At 47.1% G+C, this 26,839-nt stretch overlaps 1 protein-coding gene across 30 annotated transcripts in view; it reads right to left on the reverse strand.

Annotated features, from left to right (window-relative positions):
* Nucleotides 1–26,839, reverse strand: part of FNBP1 (formin binding protein 1) — a 121,314-nt gene that overhangs the window by 76,960 nt on the left and 17,515 nt on the right. For all 30 annotated transcript variants that reach the window (XR_015948759.1, XR_015948758.1, XM_088665294.1 and 27 more), the window contains exon 2: nt 1,831–1,946. Coding sequence is in view for 28 of the 30 variants with exons in the window: in XM_088665294.1 (XP_088521420.1) it covers nt 1,831–1,946 (116 nt within the window). In the remaining 2 variants the exon portion in view is untranslated. The remainder of the gene's footprint in view (nt 1–1,830; nt 1,947–26,839) is intronic.

Consider the following 26,839-nt stretch of genomic DNA (forward strand, 5'->3'; position numbering starts at 1 on the left):
CACTCTTAGCTGCCTGCAGTGGCCTGATGAAGAAGAGTTTGGATTTGATATCCCGCTTTATCAGTACCCTAAGGAGTCTCAAAGCGGCTAACAATCTCCTTTCCCTTCCTCCCCCACAACAAACACTCTGTGAGGTGAGTGGGGCTGAGAGACTTCAGAGAAGTGTAACTAGCCCAAGGTCCCCCAGCAGCTGCAAGTGGAGGAGCGGAGACACGAACCCGGTTCCCCAGATTACGAGTCTACCGCTCTTACCCACCACACCACACTGGCTCTCTGATGGAATAGAAAAAAAATTTCAGCAGGCATTTAAAAGGTTTGCACAGAAGGTTCCTGCTGAATCTTCAGTGGGCAGATAGTTCCAATGACACTAAAGGCTTGGGTGCTCATTTCTGTCAAATTAGCCTCACCAACTCAGGAAACAACTACTGATGCTCTTGCTCAGAGAGGAATGGGTTCAGGTGGTACCCTGGACTTAAGCTGCTAAGGGCTTCGTGAATTATTACAAAGACCCTGAACCTGGCTCGGTGGTGGAGAGGCAGCCAGTGCAGATGCTTCAACAAGGGTGTCGTATCTGTCAGCGAGGTGCTCCCATCAACAGCTTGCACCAGCTGGCTGGAGCTTCCAAACAGGGCCCATGGGCAGCCCCACATATAGCGCACTGCAGTAATCCAGTCTTGAAGTTACCAGTGCATGGACTACAGTTGGACTCCCCATTATCCTCAACCAGAGTGCCCATCAGTCATGAAATATAGGAGCTATAGTTCAGCAGCAGCATCTGTAGGCAACAGATTCCCCATCCCTGTTTACATGGTATTAGCAAACTTAATTCCCTGAGTGCCAAAAGAAGAATTAACCATGAGTAAGAGCAGGGGTCCCCAAACTACGGTCCGCGGGCCAGATATGGCCCAATTGGCCTCCCAATCCAGCCCGCGACGACCCCCGCCGCCCGCTGCCCGCTCTTACAGCGCGCTGCGCGACGGCGCACTTCCAAATCTGAAAAAAGCGCCGAAAATCATTTCTGCACATGCGTATGGGCCTCTCCCGACCCAGAAGAGGTCATTTCCGGTGCACTTCCGGGTCGGGGGAGGCCCATACGCATGCGCACAAACAATTTTCGGCGATTTTTCCGGCCTGGAGGCGCGCCACCGCACCAGTAAATGTGTGTACGCATGCGCACGGGCACGCACTCCCCCGCCCTCCGGCCCACTGTGCGCACACTCCCCCACCCTCCGGCCCAAAGGCGGGTAAGTCTGAGGACCCCTGAGTAAGAGCAATTAACCATGAGTATGGTCCATGGGGTCACGAAGAGTCGGACATGACTAAACGACTAAACAACAACAAGAGCATGGGTAGGCCAACTAAGGCCCGGGGCCGGATCCAGTCCAAATGCCTTCTAAATCTGGCCCGTGGACGGTCCAGGAATCAGCGTGTTTTTACATGAGTACAATGTGTGCTTTTATATAAAAAGCATCTCTGGGTTATTTGTGGGGCATAGGAATTCATTCTTTTTTCTTTTTCAAAATATAGTCCGGCCACCCACAAGGTCTGAGGGACAGTGGACTGGCCCCCTGCTGAAAAAGTTTGCTGACCCCTGAGTAAGAGGAATGCAACCAGCAGGTTTGCGGAATCCTTAAGGGTGTTTTTTTGTTTTTTACAACCCATAAAAACTAGGGGATGTGACTAACACAGATACATTCATTTTAATGGGTCTACTCTGAGTATAATTTAGCTGGGAAATACCAAATGCTTTGAAGTTCTAAATAGCTACCACCCAAAATTATCTTTAAAAGGATAGCCTATGACCAAACCAAAATTGGTAAACGGACTCACCTAAGTTGCTTTGCATAGTTGATCTCAATCTCCGTCCTCTCTTTCACAAATTTGATGTACTTTTCCAGAACGTCGATCCCCCACTGAGTGTGTTTTTCAAGGTTGTCAAATTGATCCTGCAGAGCAAAAAAAGAGAAAAGAAAAGTGGATTCATAATGAGTCTTGGTGCAAAATCAGAGCTGACATTTTTATTTTCAGCCATTAAAAAGAAAATCACCAATAAACACTCTATCTGGGGTCCAGTCCCATCTTAGTTACAATCCCCACTGTTTGACTTACGAGAATGATTCTGTACATGCCTAGTGCAGAAGGACGTTCAGTTGAGCTCAATGCAGCGTGCTTCCAGGTGAGCCTGTATACAGGATCACAGCTTTACTGTTAAGTGCTTTTAGGATTGCAGTGCAGTTGCTGGCCTTGGTGCAATGCCAATAACCATGAACATCAGCTATCCTAACAAACGTTTCAGCAATTTCTCTCCCTGACTTCCCTCTTTTTCAGGGAATCTCGTGCGTAACCATGTTCTGTAACTGATGAAGATATATCCCTATGTGAGAAGAAGGCAACTGGTGTGACTCACAGCCTCTCCCTGCTTTCAGAAGAAGCTGCAAGGCGGATGCTTCTTATAAAGTTTCTCAAACTGAGAGGAAGAGCAGATCAGGTGGGGGAGAGCAGACCTCATGGTCACCCACAAATTCTCCTCCCCCCTCCGGTCTTTGTAGACGGCAGGGGGGGGGGGAGGGATGCACTAGAAATCACAAAACTGATGGCTGGTAGCAAAATAAAAAACTTTAGGGGATTAATTTTGAGAGGGGTGGAATGAGTCTCCTATGAGAAAAGATTGCAGTGTTTGGGACTTTAAGGTTTAGCGAAAGGTGAGCAAAGGGCAGCATGATATATTATAAGCTCATAAAATGATGTAAGGCATTGGGAAAGTAGATAGAGAAAAGTTTTCCTTCCTCTCTCCTGACACTAGAACTTGTGTTATAAGACTGAGGACAGGTGAAGGGGGGGGGTATTATTCACAGAGTTCATAAACTATGGAACTCGCTCCTGCAGGAGGCATTGATTGTCACCAATGTAGATGGCTTTAAAAGAGGACTTGACAAATTCATGGAGGATATGGCTATCAATGTCTCCTAGCCAGAATGGCTATGCTCTGGCTCCACAATCAGAGGCAGCCATGCTTCTGAGTAGCAATTGCTAGAAACCACAGGAAGAGAGGGGGCTCTAGTGCTTGAGTCCCGCTTCTGGCTTCCCATGGTATATCTAGCTGGCCACTGCGAGAACAGGATGCTGCACTACATGGGCCTCCTTTGGCCAGATCCAGCAGGGTCTTCTTATCTTCATATGATGCACCATATTGTGTCTAGGAAGATGAGCTCCAAGCCCCTGGAAACTGTGGTCATCCTGGTTCACAACCCCTTCAGGCTGTACAGTAGTTGGAGTTTTTCATGACTGAATGCTCTTTCAATCTAAACATAAAAAATCCCTGCACATAGAAAGCTAGCCCGTCAGAAAAAAAGAATTTTAGGCCTCGTATTTTCTATGCGCAGGGATTTGCCTGTGTGTGTTTTAATGGAGGAACATTCAGACATGTGAGCCCCATCTGGAGTAATATAGCATAGACACAAGTACAGTCATACTTTGGGTTACAGACACTTCAGGTTGCGCATTTTGGGGTTGTGCACTGCACAGCACTGGGAAGTACCGGAACGGGTTACTTCTGGGTTTTGGCGATTTACGTGTGTGCAGAAGCACCGAATTGCAACCCGCGCATGCACAGCGTTCACTGTACAGTACATCACCTCAGTGAGAAATATCAGTCTTCTGCCTACTCCACACTTAAGTTTCTTCTTCATCAGGCTCCTTGCCCCATGGCTTCCCTACCTCCTAGGATTTCTCACTAGTACTAAAGATGTTCCCAGGAGGCAAAAAATTAAACAAGTCCCTTGGGGACTGCGCAAGATTTTAATCCCAGCCAAAGTGCCAACTGCCTCTCCCCTTGCAGAAGCTGCACTGCAAACATTCTGGTAGCATTTGCTGAACATTCCGTATCATTGCAGCCAATCAGCTTTGATGCCACAAATGCAATATAAAGAAGATGCATTGTGGCATGGATAGCAATTACTCTGAGGGTATCCTGCCTCTGAAACCTTTCTAAATATGTAGCTGCATTGCTTCCAAAGCACAAGTGACACCACCTTTTCCTGAGCGGCACTTCCATTGAACCATCATGCTTCCTTATAGAAAGAAAAGATTCAGAGAGACCTTAGCATGATCTCACACACAGAAAACTCTTCAGCCTAAACAAGTGATCTCAGCTGCCCTTTTTTCAAACCCCCCACTTTGTCAGAGACTGCACTTGGATTTCAGACGTTATTTACCCAAGTCTCAAAATACTGCTTGCCTTTCAATCAAGCATCCTCCATTCTAGACCCATCTAAGGCTTGTACACTGTTTTGCCTAATATACACACCTTTTCGAGAAAAGATACATAGGACTCAAAATATTCTGCTGATCTACACCAATACCAGCTGCTCTGACCGGCAGCAATTATCCTGGTCTTTCCCATTGTTGGTTACCCAGTGGTGGGTGGGACCAGAGGTGAAAGTTGGTGTGGCAACAAATCTCCGTTCTTCATTTGTAAGAAAGCACTATTTTACTGTTGTGGCGCCTTAAACCTGTGCCTATTGATATCAGACAGACGCCTTCACTTTGCTCTTTTCAGCATTTGTTAAGACGTTTTGTGTTTAGACAAGCCTACTCAGATGTTTAGAAAGCTGCTGTGAGTTTTTTATGTTTTACTCTATTGTTATTTTAACTTTTTGAAAGCTTTAGATTACTGTTAATTTATCTTGCTGATAATTTTAATGTTTTTGGTAAGCTGCTTTGAAGTGGGTATTTTTATTTTATTTTTTGCAATTCAGCAGGATATAAATGTGATGAAATAACATTCAACATTTATAATGAATGAATGAATGAATGCACATTTTATCATTGTACAGTAGGCCAGTCTCTGCACATATCTTGCTCTCTACCTTTCATCTAGGCAAGCAAGGGAAACAAACCCCCCTCAGGCAAAAACACTCAAGGATTTTGCAGTGGGGCATTCCCAGAGGGCCACATCTGATTCTCAGGCCTTGAGTTTCCAGCCTTGGTGCTGATCTTCTGCATGCAAAGCCTCTTTCAGTTTCTCCAGTGTGGTGGCTGAGATCCCCTTTTTAACATTCAGTATCACTAGCCCCTAGGCCATTTGGGGAAATGATTCCACAATAAGGCTTGGTGCAGTCTCCTTCAATGTTTCCATGGTGCTCTGAAATTAACCTTCCCAGGGATGTGAAACTGAAACCCACATGCAACATTCAGACAGATCCAGGCTGGGACCATACCACTGGAATTTTTTTACAAACATTGTCAGCTATACACTAACCAACAACATTCCCCTCTTCTCACTTTTTTTGGAGTGTGTGTGTGTGTGTGTGTTAGTTTTAGAACATGGGGCTGGCAGCAGAAGGTTTTGGCTGCCTTATCCTCCATTAATTTGCCTTCACTTGCCTTTCAAAACCCCAGTGCCGGTGCTAGGGCTTTTTGCGCCCTAGGCTAAATCACCTTCTGGAGCCTTCCCCTGTCATGACGTGTGCACAACGCCGCTATGTCCCCCCCCATAGGCGGGAGGGCGCTGAGCTCTCATTCTGGCTCGCGCGCCTCCCGCTAATGGAGGGGACGCTGTGAACTCTTCAGCGGCGGCAGCAGTGAGCAAGCAGTGGCAGCGGCAGCAACAACGCCCATAGCTGAAGGCTTCAGCTACGGGTGCTGCCGCCGCCGCCGCTCGCTCATTGCAGCCGATGAGGAGCTCACAGTGTCCCCTCCATAGGCGGGAGGGTGCTGAGCTCTTGTTTTGGCTCGCGCGCCTCCCGCCTATGGAGGGGATGCTGTGAGCTCTTCAGCGCCGGCGGCAGCAAGCGACTGGCAGCAGCAACAGCGCCCATAGCTGAAGGCTCGCCAGCGCCCCCTCCATTTTAGGGGCGCAGCCGAGCAGCCGCTCGCCAGGCTCCGGCGATGTGTGTGGAGGCACTGGCAGTCGGCGGGCAGGCTCGACAGCGCCCCCTCCATTTCGGCGCCCTAGGCCATGGCCTAGTTTGCCTAAATGGAGGCGCCTGCAAAACCCATCCAGGTATGATACAAATTTCAAAGTGCACTTTAAACCAATATGTTTCATCCTTCAAAAGTTAGGAAATATTCCCTTAAAAAAAGAATATCTTTATTTGAGTTCACAGAACCACCTGGAAGCCATCTTGACTCTCTTAATGACCCCAGATATTTTCTCTGCAGTAGAAGGAAGTTTAGTTTGCAAAATCCTTCAAATAAATCCTGCAAATAGATGAACTTCTTACACGAATACAGGAGGTCTGCGACCATGGTTCCTGGCTTTGCTCCTTCTTGCAACAGAACACTTGGGATCCTGAATTGGCTAGGATCACCTATGTGACTGATCTAGGGAGGAGAAAGCTTTGCTGGGTGGAATGCAGTGGGAGAGTTAGGAACGAATTATACCAAAGCACCAGGAACGGCCTGGGGAGCGGGAGGGTAATATAACATCTGGGATCAAAGCAAGTTAAACATCTGTGCAACCTCTATTTGAGGGGGAAATTATAACCTGCTGAAATCTTTTATTTCAAACCCTAAAATTGAAACTAGAGAACATTTGGCATAGCCCTGCCTTAAAACAAAACAAGTATTATTGGTTAGTTACTGCTATTGAGCCTGTTATCTAAGTCTTTGTTCTAGATGAGGTTTGTGAGAACCTGTTCCTCCATATTTTGCTGGATTCCAGCTCCCACCAGCCTCAGACCAATAGTCAAGGATGCTGGGGGTTGAAGTCAATGGTCAGTGACGATGGGAATTGTAGTACAGCAACAGTTGGAGGGCCAGAGTCTCCTCACTTCTGACCTAGGGTGATCTGAGCAGCATACTATCCTACATATTACACTGCTTAATCAAGAGAGAGAGTTGATTCTGGATGTCTGATATGACACTGTTTTTCACTAGACTATAAAGCTAGTGCCAAAAGATGGAGTTGCATGTTGGTTTGCTCGAGAGGAGAGGGGGAAGTCTAGATCTCGAGTATTTCTTGTTCTTAAAGCCATCTGTAAAGTGGCTGCTTTTGAAATAAACCACTTCCTCTGATTCGCAGAAAATAAATAAGGTGTACTGAGAAAACCGGTGCATGAATCTTGCATAAACTTAACACTTGCAAAGAGGATGAGTTTTGGAACAAGAACATTTCAGAGCAAGTGGTGTCACTGCAGGTAAGAGATCTCTCTCCGTCGTAAAGCGAAACTCTGTCTTGCATATCGGGAGAGGTGGCCATGTTGCTAAACTTCAGTGTTGCTAAACTTCAAGGGTCAGTTTCTGGACCAAGCATAAGAAAAGAAGAAGGGCCTCCTGGATCAAGCTAAAGGGAACCCCATCTAGTCCAGCAGCTAGTTCTCAGAGCGGCCAACCACATGATTATTGGAAGCCCACAACAGTATTCAAGCACAAGCACCACAACTCCAACTGCAGAGAGCAGAGCTATCATAGCCATCTATAGCCTGCTCCTCCATGAGTTGTGTCTAATCCTCTTCTAATGCCATCCAGGTTAGAATTATAGAATGGTAGGGACCCCAGGGGTCATCTATTCCAACCCCCTGCAATGCAAGAAACACAACTAAATCATACATCACATGGATGGCCATCCAACCTCTGCTTAAAAACCTCCAAGGGAGAAGAGTTCACAACTAGGCTTGGAGAACATCAAGATTTCAACCAGCTAAACACGGTGATATAGCAGTACTATACATCATGATGTCTGAAATAAGGAGAAAGGAGGAAATAAGGTGGGGAGAAGCAGCCAAGATACATCGCCCAGCCTTAGAATCAGCCCCACACCTGGGGAGCACCGACACCCACATGAGGTACTGGGGTACCATGCTGGTACCATTGCTCCTGCTGCCGCTAAGATGGAGGCAGGAGGAATGAGCAGTGATCCCAGGCTGCGAGGCATGAAGCTGCTGCTAAATACCATTTGACAGCCCTCTTCTCCTCCATGAATTTGTACAACCCTCTTCTAACGCCATCCAAGTTGGTGGGCATCCCTGCTTCTTGCAGGAGCGAATTCCGTTGCTTAACTCTACACAAATAAGTCCTTCCTTTTATCTGCCCTGAATCTTCTAATGGCCCATGGTTTCTGGTGTTACGTTAAATTTCATTTAATCACGTCATGCAGCACTGCTGTTTTCAGAGAGAGAAAAGTCCTGGCAGGTTAAAACCGGGGGGGGGGGGGGGACCAGGGGAAAAAATCCCTGCACAGCAAGTCTGAAAGGCGGGAGGGGGTTAAACTACAACGAGGGCAGTTTTCAAGATGCTGCCATAGCAACAGTGCTGGCATTCCTGGGGAAGGAGGGGGGACACACATGTTACTCTGCCAATTGGAATCTGCTTCACAGCTACGGAGAGGCTGTTTCATTGGTAAAGCAGGTTGGTGGTTCCTCAAATCAGGGAGCCGCATTTTCTCTCCCCCCCCCCCCCGCCCCAACCAAGGCAATCTGTTAATCTTGCAACCTGCAGTCCACTTGAGACCAAGCCATTCGCTTCCAAAAAAAGAAGTTCATCTCTGCCCAGTTGTCTGTTCCCGCCAGGGGACAGCCAAAGGACTCCGGGAAGCTGATGAACAGGGCATGCAGCAAGCACGCACTTCCCCTATTCTATTGTCCTCCATCCTTGATATTCAGAGATAGGTGGCAAAAGCTCCGCTCTTATTTCCTTCAAGGAATCTAGAAGGGGAGAGCATAGCTGAGAGTCCTAGGCATCCCCAAACTGCGGCCCGCCAGATGTTTTGGCCTACAACTCCCATGATCCCTAGCTAACAGGACCAGTGGTCAGGGATGATGGGAACTGTAATCCAAAACATCTGGAGGGCCGAAGTTTGGGGATGCCTGGCTGAGACGAAACCTCTTACATGTTCTGGTGAAAAGTGGATTAACACCTCGGAAACAAAGTCCTGCTCTCAATGTGGCACAATGGGTCAGTGAGTCTAGCTGTTAACCAGAAGGTTGGTGGTTCGAGTCCACCCAGGAGTGGCAATGGGCAGAATTCCTGCATTGCAGGGGGTTGGACTAGATGACCCTCTGGTTCCTCCCTACTCTACAATTCTATGAGTCTATATAGTTAGGTACAAGCCTCCGGTGCTGCGATTTCCCCCTCAAAAATAAGTGTCTCTGTGACCTTACTAGGGATCAACTGCTTCCAGAGGGCACCCTTGCAAGGGTGGGGGTGGGGGGAAACAGAAAGGAGAGTTTTGTGGCAGCTTTAAAAGGTTATCAGATTTATTGTGAGTATTTATTAATAGTTTTGCGGGTCACAGAGACCACTGTGCCTTGCATCTGACAAAGTCCAGAAGGAGTGTCTCTCAGCAGCTTCAAACACAGATGGAGGCCCATCTAGACCAGGCTCCTGTTCTCACAGTGGCCAAACAGATGCCCCAAAGGGAAGCCCTCAAACAAAACCTAAACAAGAGCAACACCCCTCTCCCCACTTTGGATTCCCACAGCTGAGGTAGAACATCACCACTCCCTCTATTAACATGACATCCTAATCCAAGGTGGCCATGTGTCCTTCTTTAGGGAAGGCTGTCTCCTTTTCCAAGAGACGTCTGGTCCAAATTTTAAAGACAAACGGCCCTAAGAAGGGGGTTGTCAAGGGTCCCTGAGGATATCACAGAATCCAGCCTCCAACATAGGAGAGCCCAGCACCTTCTGAGGCTGCCCATTCCACTGTCAAACAGCTCTTGCCGCCAGAATGTTCTTCCTTGTGCTTAATGGGCAAGTTGTCCATCAACGGTAAACATCTGGAGAGCAGGCTGAGCAGAAACACCTGGTCACAGCTGCTATGGTGTTCGAAGGAGGGCCCTCCCCCCCCCATCTTTGCACCTCTCTCTTTTCCTTTCAACTTGTGACCGAAATGGTTGCAGGTGTTGTACTGTAAAAGCAGCATCCAGAAAATCTGAGTTAACTGGGGGTAGGGATGGGGGTGGAGGAGTATTTTTTTGGAAGATCCAGAAGCCTTAAAAAAGCTTCCTGTCCCACTCAGCTGCCTCTAATGTCACAAGACCTTTTCCTCCTTCACAAACAGTGTCTGTTAATTAAGTCGGCAGTTCTCAATTAATGAGAGCTGCATATTTGGGCCTCCTGGGAGTACATGCGGTTGGCAGCACTGGAAAGGAACAAGATGAAGGAGGGGAAGAGTAGCTGGATCTTTCTAAGCTTCAGACAGATACACACACACGGTTTTTTGGTACTGTTCCCACTAACAGCAAACATGGGTGGTTAACTGCTGACACAACTAAAGCCATTTTGGAAAGGAAGGTTTAGGTGGGTCTATGTTAAACCGCCACGGTGATTCCTCCATTCTGAAGGAAATCAGCCCTGAGTGCTCACTGGAAGGACAGATCGTGAAGCTGAGGCTCCAATACTTTGGCCACCTTATGAGAAGAGAAGACTCCCTGGAAAAGACCCTGATGTTGGGAAAGATGGAGGGCACTAGGAGAAGGGGACGACAGAGGACGAGATGGTTGGACAGTGTTCTCGAAGCTACGAACATGAGTTTGACCAAACTGCGGGAGGCAGTGCAAGACAGGAGTGCCTGGCGTGCTCTGGTTCATGGGGTCACGAAGAGTTGGACACGACTAAACAACAACAAATGTTAAATCGCAAACTGAACTGAAATTCACCCACCCACACAGCACGTTCCTCGCTTCCAAGCCCTTTGTATTACTCACCGCAAGCTCACCAGCAACTAGTACTCTGAGGCAGTGGAGGTAGAGGATAAGAAGAACCTGGATGAGGCCAGAAGCAGCCCATCAGGTCTAACATCCTCTTCTGACATCCGCCAACCTGATGCAGAATGGGAAGCCTTTGAGCAGAACTCAACCATGAGAGTCACCAGCCCCGCTGCGCCAGAAAGGCCCACTGCAGGGCTGATACCCGCAGGTGGAAATGTCCTCCCAATCTGTTTTTGGACAGAGAAACTCAGCCTCCCATTTAAACAGGAGAAACCAGGCATTTCAGGCTTCATGGCATAACTTTGCAGGAGGCGCGCTTTGGCACTTGGCTAACATGTTTGCACCTCTGCAGGGCTGGCGATTTAAATTTAGATCACTTCATTCCAGAATCAAGGATGTGGGAGAAAGAGGAGCTGGAGGAGGAGGATTGATAATATGCCATCATCAGTGTACACAAGAGAAATCTACCCTACTCTGATTCCAAAACAGATGTGCCCGATCTGATCTGAGCGGATCATGACCCAGAGTAGATCAATCACCCACTTCAGAAATCCACTGTCCAGCTGATTCCTGTAGAAAGGTCTGGGGTTTCAAAACAAGCTTTGGGGTGGGGGCCTGTGGATTGAGGGCTGCCCCATGTGTTGTGCATTCGGAGGATGCACAAGCCACTTGCCTCAAGTACCCCCTTCTGCACTGGCTTTTCCATCCCCCTTGGAGTCCGAGGACCAGGAATGTAGTAGCAGATCCATTAGTGAAGGTCCCTTCATGATAGCCACAGCCACACCTCCTCACAGTCACGCCCCCTTCTAAAGTTATATAACCTTGCAAGATCATACAATAACCTTACAATTAGGTGGTAATTATAATAATGATTAGGGATGCATTGGAGATCCCCCTTATTGCCTTTCAGTTCATTCTACTTAGTTTATCTGTGCTCATGCATGGACAAATGCTTTGGAGTGCTCCAGTATCTTCTTTCGGAGTGCCTTAAAATTCTGCTTTCTTTTGTACAGAACTTGCACCCCATTCTCTTGAAACTGAAGCAACTTGTGTTTTCAGTGTTCCTAAATGCTGAGCGTTGGAGCACACAGGACAACAAGTCCTCTGAATTCTTCCCACCCACCTTCTCCAGAGGGACCTCAGAACCAACTGTATGATTTTATTACTCATTTTCATATTGAAAAGGGCACATTCTTGCAGCGCAGGAACATAGGATGGCTCCAATCCTCCAAACACAGTTCAACCATCCAAGTCTAACTCGGAAGTTGGAAGAAGTGAATCTCACAACCGATGGAGCCAGAACAGTAAACCTGAGGCCCTCCAGATGTTTCTAAACTGCAACAACCCACATTTTTTTTTGATCCCCCTTCCTCGCTTCAAAAAAGGCTCTAGTTCTCATAATTCTCCATAAAGGACTGAATCAAATACAGATATAGGAAACTGCATAATACAAGAACCCTATCTTGTTCAGTACTGTCTACACTGACTGGCAGCAGCTCTCCAGGCTTTCAGACAGTGGCCTCTCCCAGCCCTACCTGAAGATGCCACTGGGGATTGAACCTATGGCCTTCTGCATGCAAGGCAGATGTTCTATCCCTGAGCCAAACCCAATTCCGCAACATTTTCAAGGGCAGTGTTGAAAAGGTGTCTGCCGCCCAATTTGGAAATCGGACACAAGCTTGCCTTCTTAACACACTCACACAAACATAGCTTTTCAGAGCTGAACTGCCAAATAGTAAGGTACATGTAAAGGACCCCTGGACGGTTAAGTCCAGTCAAAGGCAACTATGGGGCTGTGGCGCTCATCTTGCTTTCAAGCCGAGGGAGCTGGCGTTTGTCCACAGACAGCTTTCCGGGCCAGCATGACTAAACTGCTTCTGGTGCAATAGAACACCGTGATGGAACCAGAGCGCACGGAAACGCTGTTTACCTTCCTGCCACAGCAGTACCTATTTTTCTACTGGCTGCTTTCGAACTGCTAGGTTGGCAGGAGCTGGGACAGAGCAATGGGAGCTCACTCTGTTGCGGGGTGTAGAACCGCCGACCTTCCGATCGGCAAGCCCAAGAGGCTCAGTGGTTTTGACCACAGCGCCACTCGCGTCCTTTTTTTTTTTGCGAAATAGTAACAGCAGTTAGATTCCCCTAAAGTAGGTTTACACATACTGAGGTTTTGGACAGTGTGCGATTTTTACCGCAATTGGATCCATATGGCCGGCGGCAAGCTCAGTGTGAAACCCAGGCACCTTTCCAAGTTTTGCTTGTGAAATTCATATGGGAAAAGAAATCAGGGAGGGAATTAATGGTTTCAGCACCTGAATATGTATGCAACAATCAAGGTAAAAATGCTTCAAACCATCACCCTATCCCACCCAGACCCATCTTTGTTTGCTAACAGCTGGCTTCCAAATCCCCTTCAACTTTTCCAGGTTTAGAACCTCAAATACTTTACACTGGAAGGAAGTGCAGGGCATTTTCATTTAGGGAAAACTTGAGTAAGAGGTAACATGACAGAATTTCAAAAAGGAATAGACAAATTTACAGAGGAAAGGGCTATCAAAGACTACTAGCCACAATGGCTATGCTCTGTCTCTGCAGGTGGAGGCAGCAATGCTTCTGAATACGGTACCAGTTGCTGGAAACTGCAGGAAGGGAGAGAGCTCTTGTGCTCAGGTCCTGTTTGCTGGTTTTCTACTGAGGCATCTGGTTGGCCACTCTGAAAAGCTGGCCTAGATGGGCAATTGGCCTGATCCAGCAGCTAAACTCTCTGTAAGTTCTCAACCCACAGATTGGAATTGGGACCTCACAGAAGCAAAACATGTGCTCACAAGCTGCTGCCAGCCTTCAAATTTGACCCTACATCGCAACAAGAACTCTCCCTCTCTTCTTCACCCCATGAAGCGCATCCTTTTATATCACCAGCTGTTAAAACACCATCATAATTTGCATTACAGTTCAACTAGGTACGTGTCTTTCCCCCTTGGGCACATGCTGGCTAATTACTAAAACGTCACCCATGGATGCATCAGAAGATCAGAAGATCATATGATCTCTCTCTCTCTCTCTCTAAGGAGCAGAAATAAACAAAAGCGTAAACTTTTGTTTTGGAAAGGCTGCAGCAGTTTTGAAACTTGCCAAGATAGACCCCGTCTGTGTGTTTGTGTGGGTCCCTACAAGAGGATAGACAAACTATTCTGCAGTGTTTAGGAATCCAGGGAACAACTGCAGATCAGTACCAGAGCACCTGCTTTGCAAAAGGTCCCAGGTACAATCCCTGGATTGATTCTACAGGCGGAGTAGGGCATGTCTCCTGCTTGGAAAGCTACTGCCAGTCAGCGTAGAACAGCGCTGGTGTAAGATATAAGTTAGTCGTGTCCATTAATTTCATTGGACCTACTCTGAGTATGACTATACCCTTTGAGAATCCTAGGTCTTTGCTTACTCCCTGCACACTGTCCCATTGATCCCAAAGGGCATCAATACCAACCCCTTTGGGGAAACCCACAGTGAACACAAAGCACCATTTCTCAGCGTTCAGACAATAACAAGGAACCCCAGCTAGTTGGAAAAGGAAGGAAAGTCTTTCAACCACTTCCTTGCATCCACAGCAGAGGAGGAGGAGATGGAAGTAGACTGTGCTAGCTCTGAATTTGGGGCATATAACACTAAAGCAAACCACGGTGGTTATATACCTATTTATTTGTTGCATACTAGTTGGCCCTGCCATGCGTTGCAGTGGCTCAGTTTGTTAAATGGAACCTTCAGACTCCCCTCACCTTCAGAGTCCCCGTTTTTCGTGTGTTATGTTTACATACGCACATCCCTGTGTCTCCCCCCACCCTGTTCTGTCCCTCCTCCCCCTATCCCCCGGTTCATCCCTGTGATTGGGCCCACCCTGTCCCAACTTATGACCTATTCGGGGGGCCCCCATCCAGGCAGCCCCTTACCTCCCCTTGGCCTAGTCTGGAAAGTGGCCTAGTCTGCAAATCCAAGGTGAGATACTGTGGAGAGGGCAATTTCATCCCTGAGTCTCCCCCCACCCTGTTCTGACCCATTACCTATCCCTGCCCCCTATTTGGCCCCACCCCACCCCCCACCCCAGGCAGGCCCCTACCTCCACTTGGCCTAGTCTGGAAAGTGGCCTAGTCTGCTGCGGCCTATTCAGTCTGCTGGACAATGTTGGGCCTTGCAAAGGCCTGTTTTCAGTTGGTTGCTGTGGAATTTTGTGATGTCATCTTGTGGCGCGGCTTTGGAGGCAGCAGGGTGCAATCTGTCTTTCTATTGGATGCTGTTGGGAGTCTTCAGACATTCTGCTGGTGATATAAAATTTGGGCGCCATTTTTGTGTTTAATTCTTATTTTAAGTGTGAAAGGTGTGGTTTTTTGGAAAAAAATTTATGCCACATCCCTCCCTGATGGGCATGGAACGTCATGGCCAAATTTGTTGGAATTCAGTTCAGCGGTTATGGAGGAAGGGTGTTACATCCACGCACACAGTGGGAACATATATATACATATCCTCCTCATTTATTCCCCGCAACAACAACCCTGTGAGGTAGGTTAGGCTGGGAGGCAGTGATTGGCTGAAGAGCACACCCAATAAGCTTAACAGCCAAGTAGGGATTTGAACTTTGGTCTCCTAAGTCCTAGTTCAGCACTCTATCCACTACACTGACTATGAGTTTCACTGACTTCCCTGCCTTCTCCAAGGCGCATGATGTGGAGAATGAGTCAGTATTCTAATTTGAAATGTAGAACAGCGTCCCAAACATGACTACCCCATTTAATATGGACATCTGTGTGTCTCTGAGAGAGCTGGAAACTTCCAAGAGTGTTTGTGTAATGCTGGATCCAGTTAAACCCAATGCCTCATGTTGATTCATAGACAAATGGATGGGTAGATAGATAGATATAGAAGGAAATTTGGATATTTGAGGGTGAGTAGGAGAAACAAAAAAAGCAGATTTTTTAAAACCAACAAAACCATGATTTCACAGACCGCATCAGACCCCAAATTCCCCCCCCAAAAAGAAGTCTCTAGGCAGGTTTAAAAAACAAAAAACAGAAGTTAACAAGAGCCCCCCACAGAAATAAATACATGAATGCATGGTGGTAGGTGGGGAAAGAAAGAAAAAAGTGAAAATATTTGCAAAGAATGCTGACCCATTAAAAGCAGACAAAGGCACTTGTTCAACTAGGGGAATGAATAATTTAGCTGGAACTCATGCATCCATTAAATTTACACAATTTTTGCAAGCCTTCCCCTCCCCTCCCCAAGTTCTTTCATTTGTACTCTGTGGCTTCGACCATTACTACTAAGAATGCCACATTTAGAAATGTTGCAGCAATACCAAAGCAGTGACTTAGCCTAACTCATGCTCCAAGGGATAAACTCTGGCTGGTGGCTCCTCCATACAAACAGCGTGTTCCCTGCATACAGAAGGCTAGCAAGCCAGGGACAAGGGCACAAAGTCTGGAAAGAGGGAAGTGTCCCAACTGCCATATGGAGAGGTTCGGCAGGCACATTTGGCCCACAGTCCTGATGTTCTCTAGCCTTGGGCCCCAGCCAATGGTCAACGTACCTTCCAACTCCTGGTTAGAAAAACCCGCATCAGCAGCGCCGGCATCGGAAGTCACTTCCAGACATGCATAGAAGCGACTTCCGGTGCCGGCGCTGCCTTCCAGTGCCCAGACATGGGCAGGGCACCCGAAATCGGTTCTGCGCATGTCCATACATGCGCAGAAGGAGCCTCCCTGGCAGGTACTGAAATCCAGGGGATTTACGGGATTTTTTCCAATCCGGGCTGCCAGTGTGAAACGGTTTAAAATATGGGGGTTTCCCCGCGAAAAACGGGAGACTTGGCAGCTATGAGTCAATGATGATGGGAGTTGTAACAGCATCTGGGGGCTCAAGCTTGAATAACACTGCTTTAGAGGGACAAGGGCATCCACAGTGGAGGGTGATGGAATCAGGGTATGTCCTAGATTGCAATCCACACTCTGCTCGCTTTCCAGGAACCCTTGAAAGCAAAGGCCTTTTAAATTCTTTACAGAGCTGAGAGCATCTATTTTTCAATATATGCGGGAGCAGTAAATTATACATGCTACCCGTATGCACTTTTGAAATTCATCTGCTAGAACGACAGGTTCAGTTGGGAGCTATAGAGAGAGACATCTTCCTTTGCTTAACACAGAGAGAAATCCATTTTCTTGACGGAGGTTCTTGAAAGAGTTGCTTACCCTCCGATCCAAATTAATTCTCCATCAACCAAATGGATGTGTGATATTGTGCTTATAGGACACCATCAATATTTAATGATATCACCAATAAAGATATATATATATATATATATATATATATATATATATATATATATGTATGTGTGTGTGTGTGTGTGTGTGTGTGTGTGTGTGCGCTTATGCTTTTGTTTAGTGCACCTGTCGGCTGGGGACAGTTTTCCATGCTAAGAGGGTTTTAAAAAAAACCAACCATCATAATTCATGGGATAAGTAGGGGAGAAAAATTAAGGTTATGATCCAGCCAGAGCTTAGCACTAACAAGCCCCAGAGATTTCAACAGAAGAGTTCATAAAGCATCTGTTTGGGTTCTTCTGTCAAAATCGGTGAGATAAAAAAAAAAGGCTCAAAGTTTTGCTTGGATTTCTGTCAGAATGAGCCTCTCCACAGGAACAATCTGTGAGTTCGGGGCTGATAGAAATCTCAGGATCTATTCCAGACTGCCCATTTATTGAACATTAATCCTGATTTAAATTGCAGAGAGCTTCTACAAACATATAAGAACCTAAGAGGAGCCTTGCTGGATCAGGCCAGTGGCCCCATCTAGTCCAGCATCCTCTTCTCACAGTGGCCAACCAGGTGCCTGCATGGGAAGCCTGCAAGCAGGACCTGAGCACAAGAGCAACCCCCCCCCCCTCCAATGGTTTCCAGCAACTTGCATTCAGAAGCATTGCTGCCACACTGTTTCCCCAGGGAATTCCCACACTTTCTGGAGCATTTTCCTGTCACCTTACTGCAAAAGAGTCCAGTTTTCAAATTGATTTTTGGAAGGGGGTTTATGTCACACACAAGCACCAAATCCACTTTAATTTCGCAACCTGAATTTGCTGGGGGGCAACGTTTTGCTGGTGGGAATCAGCCCAAAAGTGTCCAATATAGTGATCAGGGTGAGACGGCTCCTCCAGCTTCAGCCTTGCATTTAACAACTTGCCTGGTAGTCACAGGGGAATGGTGAGTTCAATGGGCTGGTTCCTTCTATGGCTAGTGTGGAAAACAAGTGGGCTGGCCAAGGGATTACTAGTGACTCTGTCACCCACACACTTGGTATAAGGTGGATCCTCTGCATGCTCCACCAGCCTTGCTAAGCGGTCAGCCGCCTGTATTTCTGTGCTACTAACAAACTATCAAATTAACTATGCAGGCTAGTAACTTTAGTAGGGTTATTTGCAAGGCTGGCCCAACACCCACTGTTCCACACATCCAGAATTCCAGCCGGATCGGGGTAACTTCAAAAATTAATTCCAGTGTTAGACATTGTGCTGTTCACTGTGGCTCCCAGTTCATCTTTCCCCTGTTGCACACATGTGTGCATCCATATAGCATGGATGCTTTAGAGAAAAGGTATGGGGAGGCATGATAGACAGTGTACAAAATTATACAAGGCACAGAAAAAGTGGAAAGAGGAAGGTTTTTTCTCCCTCTCTCTTAATACCCAAACTCACAGACATCCAATGAAGCTGAATGTTGGAGGATTCAAGACAAATGAAATAAAGGACTTCTTCACAGGTGGCCGTGAAGGACAACAACTTGGGTGGCTTTAAAAGATGACAGATTCATGGAGGATAAGTCTATCTGATGGCCACTAGGCATGATGCTCACCTTCAACTATCAGAGGTAGTGTGCCTCTGAATAAAAGTTGCTGCGAATCGCAAGTGGGGAGAGTGTTGCTCTTGTTCTTAGGTCCTCCTTGCAGGCTTCCCATTGAGGCATCTGACTGGTTGCTATGAGAATAGGATGCTGGACTACATAGTCCACTGGCCTGATCCAGAAAGGCTCTTCTTATGTTCACTGGGGATGGGCAGGCAATCCTGCACAACCACCTTCGGGTTTTAGCCTCTGCCTTATTTCAGAATTGCAGCTTCCACAGCCATTGATAAAACACCACTCCAAAAGAATCCCAGGCCAGCCTCACTAAACAGGCATGTCAAGAGCTGCTTCTGGTGCATTGCATAAAACTGGCCTTCATATTTACAAGCCACCATGTATTGTAAATTGAGTGAGCTCCCCCACCCCACCCCCACAAATATATATATATTTTTAATTGTCCTGGAGAACAGGTTATTTCCTAGAGGTAATTCCTTCCTTAACACTCTGGAAAAGAGCAATCACACTTTTTTTTTTTTTGCCTTGTAAATTTATTTTCCGCCCCCAGCTCCCTGCTGAGATGTTTCATCATAGCTTCCTATTGCAGCTATAGAAAATGCAACCATATTGTGTGCAGTCTTCATTGTCCATGTATAAAATCAAGGATGTTTTGCCTCCCTTCACAACGCACAGCGCTGGTTGAAAGGCTCTCCAAACCGACGTTCTCCCCTATGCAGGCGGCTTCCTAGATGCCAGGACAGGCCTTTCCAGCTGCCACCCTGGAAACCTAGTTGACATACTGCATGTGAAATGGAGAAGTTGCTCTGGGTGGGTGGGAAATATGCTGGCGCCCGTGTATTCCTGTGAGTAGCAATTGCTAGGAATCACAAGGTGGAGTGTCAAGTTGCTGTCGCATTCAGGTCTTGCTTGCGGGCTTCCCACTGCGGCATCTGCTTGGCCACTGTGAAAACAGGATGCTGGACTTTGATGGACCCCCCCTTTGGGCTAACCCAAACACCAGGCTCTTCTGGTATTCTTACAAGTAGCAGATAGCAAGTACAAGGCCTTTGCACACCACATCACGTTGACCTGGAGCACAGGAATCTGCCTTATACCAAATCAGGCAACCTAGGCCCAGTGTTGTCCACTCTGACTGACAGCAGCTCTCTCTCTCTCTCATGTTTTCAAGCACAGGTCTTTCTCAGCTCTACCTGGAGATATCAGGGATTGAACCCAAGACCTTGGGCATGCAAGGCAGATGTCCTACCACTGAGCAATGACCCATCTGCTGTCTTTTATAAACCACTGGAGCAAGCAAAAGCGGTTCCGAGAATCAGTTCAGATTTGTAACTAAATGCCTCAGAAACACTTAAGCCCAGAGTGCTAATGCATATTGGCAGGGTAAAAATCCATAACTCACACATCTTCCGTGAGTGTTTCTGCCTGGCTAGGATGTGTCATTGAACCCTGATAATGAATGCCTCCTGCTTCCTGGACATAGTTTCTGGACATTAATGCCTCCTGCTTCCTGGGCATGCAATTAAATGCAGAAACTAGCCTACTGTGCAGGAGTAAAATTGGCATATGTAGCTTGGCCCATTTTTGCCTCTGGCCCTGACCACCACTGGGATGGGCTCCCAGAAAGTTACTTAGAACGGAATGTGGCCCTCAAGTCATAAAAATTTTCCCCAGCCCCTGATCTCACTTGCATTGTCTTCCTATAGCATCCCCCCAAAATATATTTTGCCCCCAAATAAGCCAGCCCATTCCAAAGATGTGTCTATTACTAATGTGGCCCCTGGAAGTTTGCATGTAAAGGGGTTACAGCCCTCAGGACAAAAAGGGTTTCCTAATCCTGGGCAAGAATATGATGTTGCTGTGGAGAAGAGCCAGGTGGAGATGCAACACTCACGTTCTCTCTCTCTCTGGAGTAACTCTCCCCAGTTGTGAAGAACCAGTCCTCAAAAACTGGCATGCCAGAGATGACAAAGAAAGAGAATTCAGTGCCACTGGGGGGGGGGGGGGCAGAACACGGAAGGGCTGTGGCTCGGTGGTGGAGTATCTGCTCTGCATGCAAGTCGCAGTGAGTTCAATCCCCAATGGTATCTTCAGGCAGGACTGGGACAGCAGTGCTAGAAACTCAGATAGATAGATAGATGATAGGTAGATAGATAGATAGATAGATAGATAGATAGATAGATAGATAGATAGATAGATAGATAGATATTGTGCCAACAAAAAAAGAATGGCAAGATAAACTGTTAGAGTATATTGAACTGGCTAGATTCAATTAGAGCAGGCATCCCCAAACTTCGGCCCTCCAGATGTTTTGGACTACAATTCACATCTTCCCCGACCATTTGTCCTGTTAGCTAGGGATCATGGGAGTTGTAGGCCAAAACATCTGGAGGGCCGCAGTTTGGGGATGCCTGAATTAGAGTATATTGAACAGAGGCAATTAGAGGTCTCAAAAACACAAAACAGTGCCCTAAAATACATACCTGGACTTGTCTTGATTAATGTCTGCAGGAGACCTTGTGGATATTTAAGTTATAATTAGAAATATCTTAATAATTATTCATAAAGGAAATAGTTTATAAGAAGTAAATAAGGAGGCCAGATACAGGATAAAGGAAGTCTTTTATTTGGTTGGTTGTATTGTTGTAGGTTATGTTCATTGTATGTTATGTTCACATTTAATGAGGGTGGATTTGTGTATTGGGGGTGGGGTGGGGGTTGTGTTATGTTGTAAAAAAAATCCATTAAAAAAGAAAAAGAAACTCAGGTATATAAGCTAGGTGCCAAATGGCTCCTTAAAGCAGTCACCAAAACGGAATGCCTAGGTGCCAATTTGGGGCCAGAAGTCTCAAAAGTCGTATTTCTCAAAAACAACTTTTTGTTTTCCTGAAATCCATTCTGATTGTGCGGATAAAATGTCACAGGTGGAATTCTACAGGATGGGGTGTTGTTCGTGTGTGAAAACAGTCAGGAGCCAATGATCCCCAGGCATACACCTCCAGATGGTGGGGCCCTGGCATCTTCACTTGGTCACAAGTGGCCGACAGCCAGGTGCGAAATGCACCTGGTGCCTGGCAAATTTTGAACACTGGGGGAGACTCCCTGCCAGAAACCCTCAGAGAGCTACTGGCAGTCAGTGTAGACCAGTGTTTCTCAACCAGTGTGCCTCCAGATGTTTTGGGAATACAACTCCCATCATCCCTAGCTAGCAAGACCAGTGGTCAGGAATGATGGGAGTTGTAGTCCCAAAACATCCGGAGGCACACTGGTTGAGAAACACTGGTGTAGGCAATACAGAGCTACATGGACCAAGGGTTTGACGCAAGGCAGCTTCTTATTTATAACATCCCATCACTTAGAACCATGAAGACTAGAATCTTACTTTATATTTAGGGGACGGACCACAGTTCAGCGGTAGAGCCTCTGCTTTGCATGCAAAAGGCTCCTGGTATATGCCCCAATTGCATCTCCAGGTAGGTCTAGAGCAGGCATCCCCAAACCGCGGCCCTCCAGATGTTTTGGCCTATAACTCCCATGATCCCTAGCTAACAGGACCAGTGGTCGGGGAAGATGGGAATTGTAGTCCAAAACATCTGGAGGGCTGAAGTTTGGGGATACCTGGTCTAGACCTACCTAGAGATGCAATTGGGGCATATACCAGGGGCCTTTTGCATGCAAAGCAGAGGCTCTACCGCTGAGCTGTGGTCCGTCCCCTAAATATAAAGTAAGATTCTAGTCTTCATGGTTCTAAGTGATGGGATGTTATAAATAACTAGAACCTTACTTTATTTGACTAGAACCTTACTTTATTTGAAAGGAAAGGCGGCATCTGCTTTGCAAACAATGTAGAAAATACTGGGCTGTACAGACCAGTAGTCTCACTGGATATAAGACATCTTCCTGTGTTCCTAGTTTGAAAACCAGAGCCCTATCCAACACAACTGAAGCAAAACAAAAAATCCTTTTATAGGCACAGCAAAAAGGAGACACACAGAAAAACATGTACTGTACCAATCCAAGCCTAGCCCTGCCTGAACAGTTAAAAGAAATTTCTATTGTATGCGCCAAGTCAAAACCAGATTTGTGTTAAATCTGTCGAAAAACAAATATTAACTGAAGATTAAGGTCAAACTTGGATGGTTGATCCAGGACAGCCATATGGTATCTTTCAGCATGCAGCAGTGTAAAAAAAAAGGGGGGAGGGATACGAAGGGGACCCTGACAAACCATATAGTGTACAATATATAGGAGTTATATTTAAATCGACTGGGGAGGAAATATGTCAACAATCCCATTGGGAAATTCCCCAGCAATACTTGGCTTTTGATCACAGGAAAAGAAAGGGTTAATTTTGGGGTGTGCTGAAAGCATGTGGATAATAAAAGGTATTCAAAAATACTTATCCATCTGCCTAAGTGTGTGCTTAATTACTTTGGGCTGCGGCCAGTACAACCTTTCAGAGCAGACACACTGAAAACAATGGATATTGCTCAATTCATTCCATTAACTTCAGTGGGCCTACTCTGTGTAGGACTGAATTGGGTATAACCTGTTGTTGTTTTTTCATTTATAAAAATTGCAGTGTAAATGAGGTACTAATGAAGCCTCCAGCATGAGCCTCTCTGGAAAGACAAACTCTTTTCTTTCCAACCATGTTTGCAACAGGGCAATGTACAATATAAATGATGAAGCAAGACTTAAAAAACACAACAACCCTGTATAAAAAGCCATTCCCTAATGTTGTCATGAGCCCAGAGACCAGCAGCAAACCAAGAGATGCAAAGTCAGAGGTTGCAGAGTCAGGATTGTGCTCTTAAAAAAAAGAAAAAGATGCAGCACAAAAAGAAAAGTGATCAGGGAGGAGGAGGAAATGTGCAAGCTCAGATCCAAGCTCTCAGTTAATAAGTCCTTCTATTGACCAACTGGAGCAGAGAAGTTCAAGAAGGTCTGAATGCAGTGGCGGAGCTTCATGCTCTGGCATCGGGGGGGGGGGAGTGGATAGCAGGCAGGGGCGGGGCTGCTGCATGTTCCAGGGGCGTGGCACACCGCCTGCGGGTGGTGGCGCCCAGCACGGGCGGGGTGCAGCCACGATAGCAGCCCACCGGGATCTTGCTGCTGGGGGCGGCACACTACCTCCATCCACCCACCCCTCTTCCACCAACAGTGTCTGAATGGCCTCCAGCGTCCAGCAGCAATGGAGACACAGAATCAAAAGATGCAGAACCAATATGGGGACATGAGGGACCAAGAGCAGATGCACCAGATCCCATAGTATCAAGGTCCATACAACTACAGCCAGGATCTTCATGCACATCAGTAAGAGCAGTTTGGCAGTGGAACAGACTCCCTTCAGAGGTGGTGGACTCTCCTTCCCTTGGAGATTTTAAAGTACAGTGGCACCTCGAGTTACAAACACTTCAGGTTACAAACTCCGCTAACCTGGAAGATTTACCTTGAGTTGAGAACTTTGCCCCGGGATGAGAACGGAAATCGTGTGCCGGCGGTGCAGCACAGCGCCGTCTTAAGCGCCCCCAGAGCCGTGGTGCGCCGGATCCCTCCGGCGCCCTCCCGCCCCGTTTCCCAGCGCGGTGGGCAGGGGGGCGCAGCGCGCAGCGCGGGTGCAACAGGCACTGCTGCGCGGCAGGCGGGCGGGCAGGCGCAGCTGCGCGGCGGACTGGTCGGCCAGCGGGTGGGCGCAGCTCGCGGCGCCCTCCTGGCGGGCCGGCGCCATGGTGCCCTGCGCCACCCAGCCTGCACATAGGGCCGGCTCTGGTGCAGCAGCAGCAGCAGCAGCAGCAGCAAGAGGCCCCATTAGCAAAAGCACGCCTCTAGTTAAGAACAGTTTCAGGTTAAGAACGGACCTCCGGAACGAATTAAGTTCATCACTAGAGGTACCACTGTAGAGGTTGGATAGCCACCTGTCATGTATGATCTATTTGAGACTCCTGCATTGCAGGGGGTGGACTAGATGACCCTTGGGGTCCCCTTTCAACCCTACAGTTCTACGATTCTATTAGCTTATCCCTGGGCCTGAGGAACTGGGGGCCTCCTAACCTACCCTCACCAGGGTAGGGAACGCTCCCAGGAGGAGGCGAAGGAACACTTAACATGGGCCTGCTTGCAAGCGGGGCAGGGTGGATTGGCCCTTTAAAGACCCTGCTTCTATCAAAGGGGGTGGAGCCTAGGAAAAGCAGTGGGGGGGGGAGAGGAGCCTCAAAAGGCCACAGCATTCTCCAACCTTGGTTGGAGGAAGTTGCTCACTGCCTGATGGCTGCGACACCAGCCCTGCAGGCTCCCCTGCAAGAACGGAAAAGGACAAATGCACACAAAAACTGAGGGCGGACAGGAAATATCAGAGGGGGAAGAGATCGGATCTTTGCAGGAAACCGCAAGTTCAGGCACTAAGCTGACGTGACTTCTCCACTCCACGTTTTGCTGAAGTTTCAGCTGAATGCAGTGGAGAATCCATCAGCAGCAAGACAGAGATGCCTAACCCTCTGTGCTGATTCCTTCCAATCCTTTCCCCCAACCTCCAGGTTCTTTCCCTCCCTCAAGGCTGGGGAAGTAAGACAATACTGTAGCTTCTGTTCTGGCAAGCTAAAATGACAGATAAGAAGTTTATAAAATTATGCATGGAGTGGAGAAAAGTTTTCCTCCCTCTCTCGTAACTCTGGGACTCGTGCACAGCCAGTGAAGCTGGACGTTGGAACATTCAGACCAGACAAAGCGAAGGACTTCTCCACGCAGAGCATAGTGAAATAGTGAAATTCGCTCCCACAGGAGGCAGTGATGCCCACCAACCTTGATGGCTTTAAAAGAGGCCTGCATGAATTTCCGCAGAAGGCGGCTATGGAAGGCTACCAGCCAAGGTGGCAAGACTCTGCCTGCGTGGTTGGAGGCTGGAATGCTTCTGAAGACCAGTCTCTGGAAACTGCAGATGGGGAGAGTTGCTGTTGCACCCATGTCCTGCTTTGGGGCTTCTCATTAGGGGCATTAGGTTGGCCAATGTGAGAACAGGATGCAGACCTGAACCAGCAGTGTTCTTCTTATGCTCACCCAGAAGCTTTTGTGGGTGCTAACAGTATCCGTTATTAACACCCTGACACCAGGAGCACAAATTATAATTAACAAACAACAAAAAAGGATGCTGGTAGGGGGTGTCATATTATCCTGTCTCCAGTTAACACTCCTAAAAATGCTTTTAAAAATCCTGAAGATCGGTATGAGGATCATATCAATGTACACACCTGTCTTGCTTTCCAACAAAAAGTAACTAAATGGTGCTTCGTAGTTTGGATTTTCACAAACCTCCTGAGATTTTCTTCTCCAGAGGATTTAGAACAAAAGCATTCTTTGTCAGATTATTCTTTTGCAGAGCAAATCCTTAAATAACCTGATCCTGACGTGCACTAGTGGTTTCACAAAGCAAAGAAGAAATATTTTCGCAGTCTGTACTTGTGCAGGGAAAGGTAGAACAGGGCTGTTGTGCAGTTCAGCGTGTGCAAAGAGAAAAGGAAAAGTCTGTGTTTAATTTTATCCCAACACTGTGCAGAAGAGTAGAGGAAATGATTCCTGCTACCTGCAGAAATTATTTTACACACTGGACTGTGCCATTTGCATGAGGAGAGGAACATCTTGCGATTAATCACCCCACTTGGCCTCAACAGATGCGTCCTACACATTTTTACTCTTTTTTTAAGCAGTCATAAGGACCAGAAACTTGGATCAAACAACACATCACATTAAAATGCATGATTTGGTCTCGGCTCATACTTGTTTTATTTGTACATAGAAACTGTGTGTGTAGTAGTTATTGTGGGATCAGCTACAGAAAACGGGGAAACACAACAATGAGAACATCCATGGTGTATCGACGTAAGTGCTATTGTGTGGATTTGTCCTCCTTTCTCTCACCAGCCCTCATTTTTCTAAAGATGAAAATGCAGCATGACCTACAAACTGTTCCTATCCCCCAGGCATTCTTCCCTCTCCCATTTGTGGGTTGATTTATTTTTTAAACACTAGCCCTGCACCACCACAATCTTTTCCCGAGTGAAACTCTCAGAGTTAATTACAGATTGCCCATTAAGGCACAAACCATTTTAATGTCGCCCCAGTACCTCCGAGAAGATTGGGGTGGGGTGCAGCACAGGGCCATCGTCTCCACACTTTGGTAAACCAAAGGCATTAAAAGAAGCAACCCCACCCCCAAATAAAACTACCCCAGCTAAGAGATCCAAGGAGCAACAAACATGCCCTTAAGGGACATTAATATTCCCTCTGCTTGAATGGG

Source organism: Zootoca vivipara, chromosome Z2 (genome assembly GCF_965207765.1).
Source record: "Zootoca vivipara chromosome Z2, rZooViv2.hap1.1, whole genome shotgun sequence".
Taxonomy (NCBI): domain Eukaryota; kingdom Metazoa; phylum Chordata; class Lepidosauria; order Squamata; family Lacertidae; genus Zootoca; species Zootoca vivipara.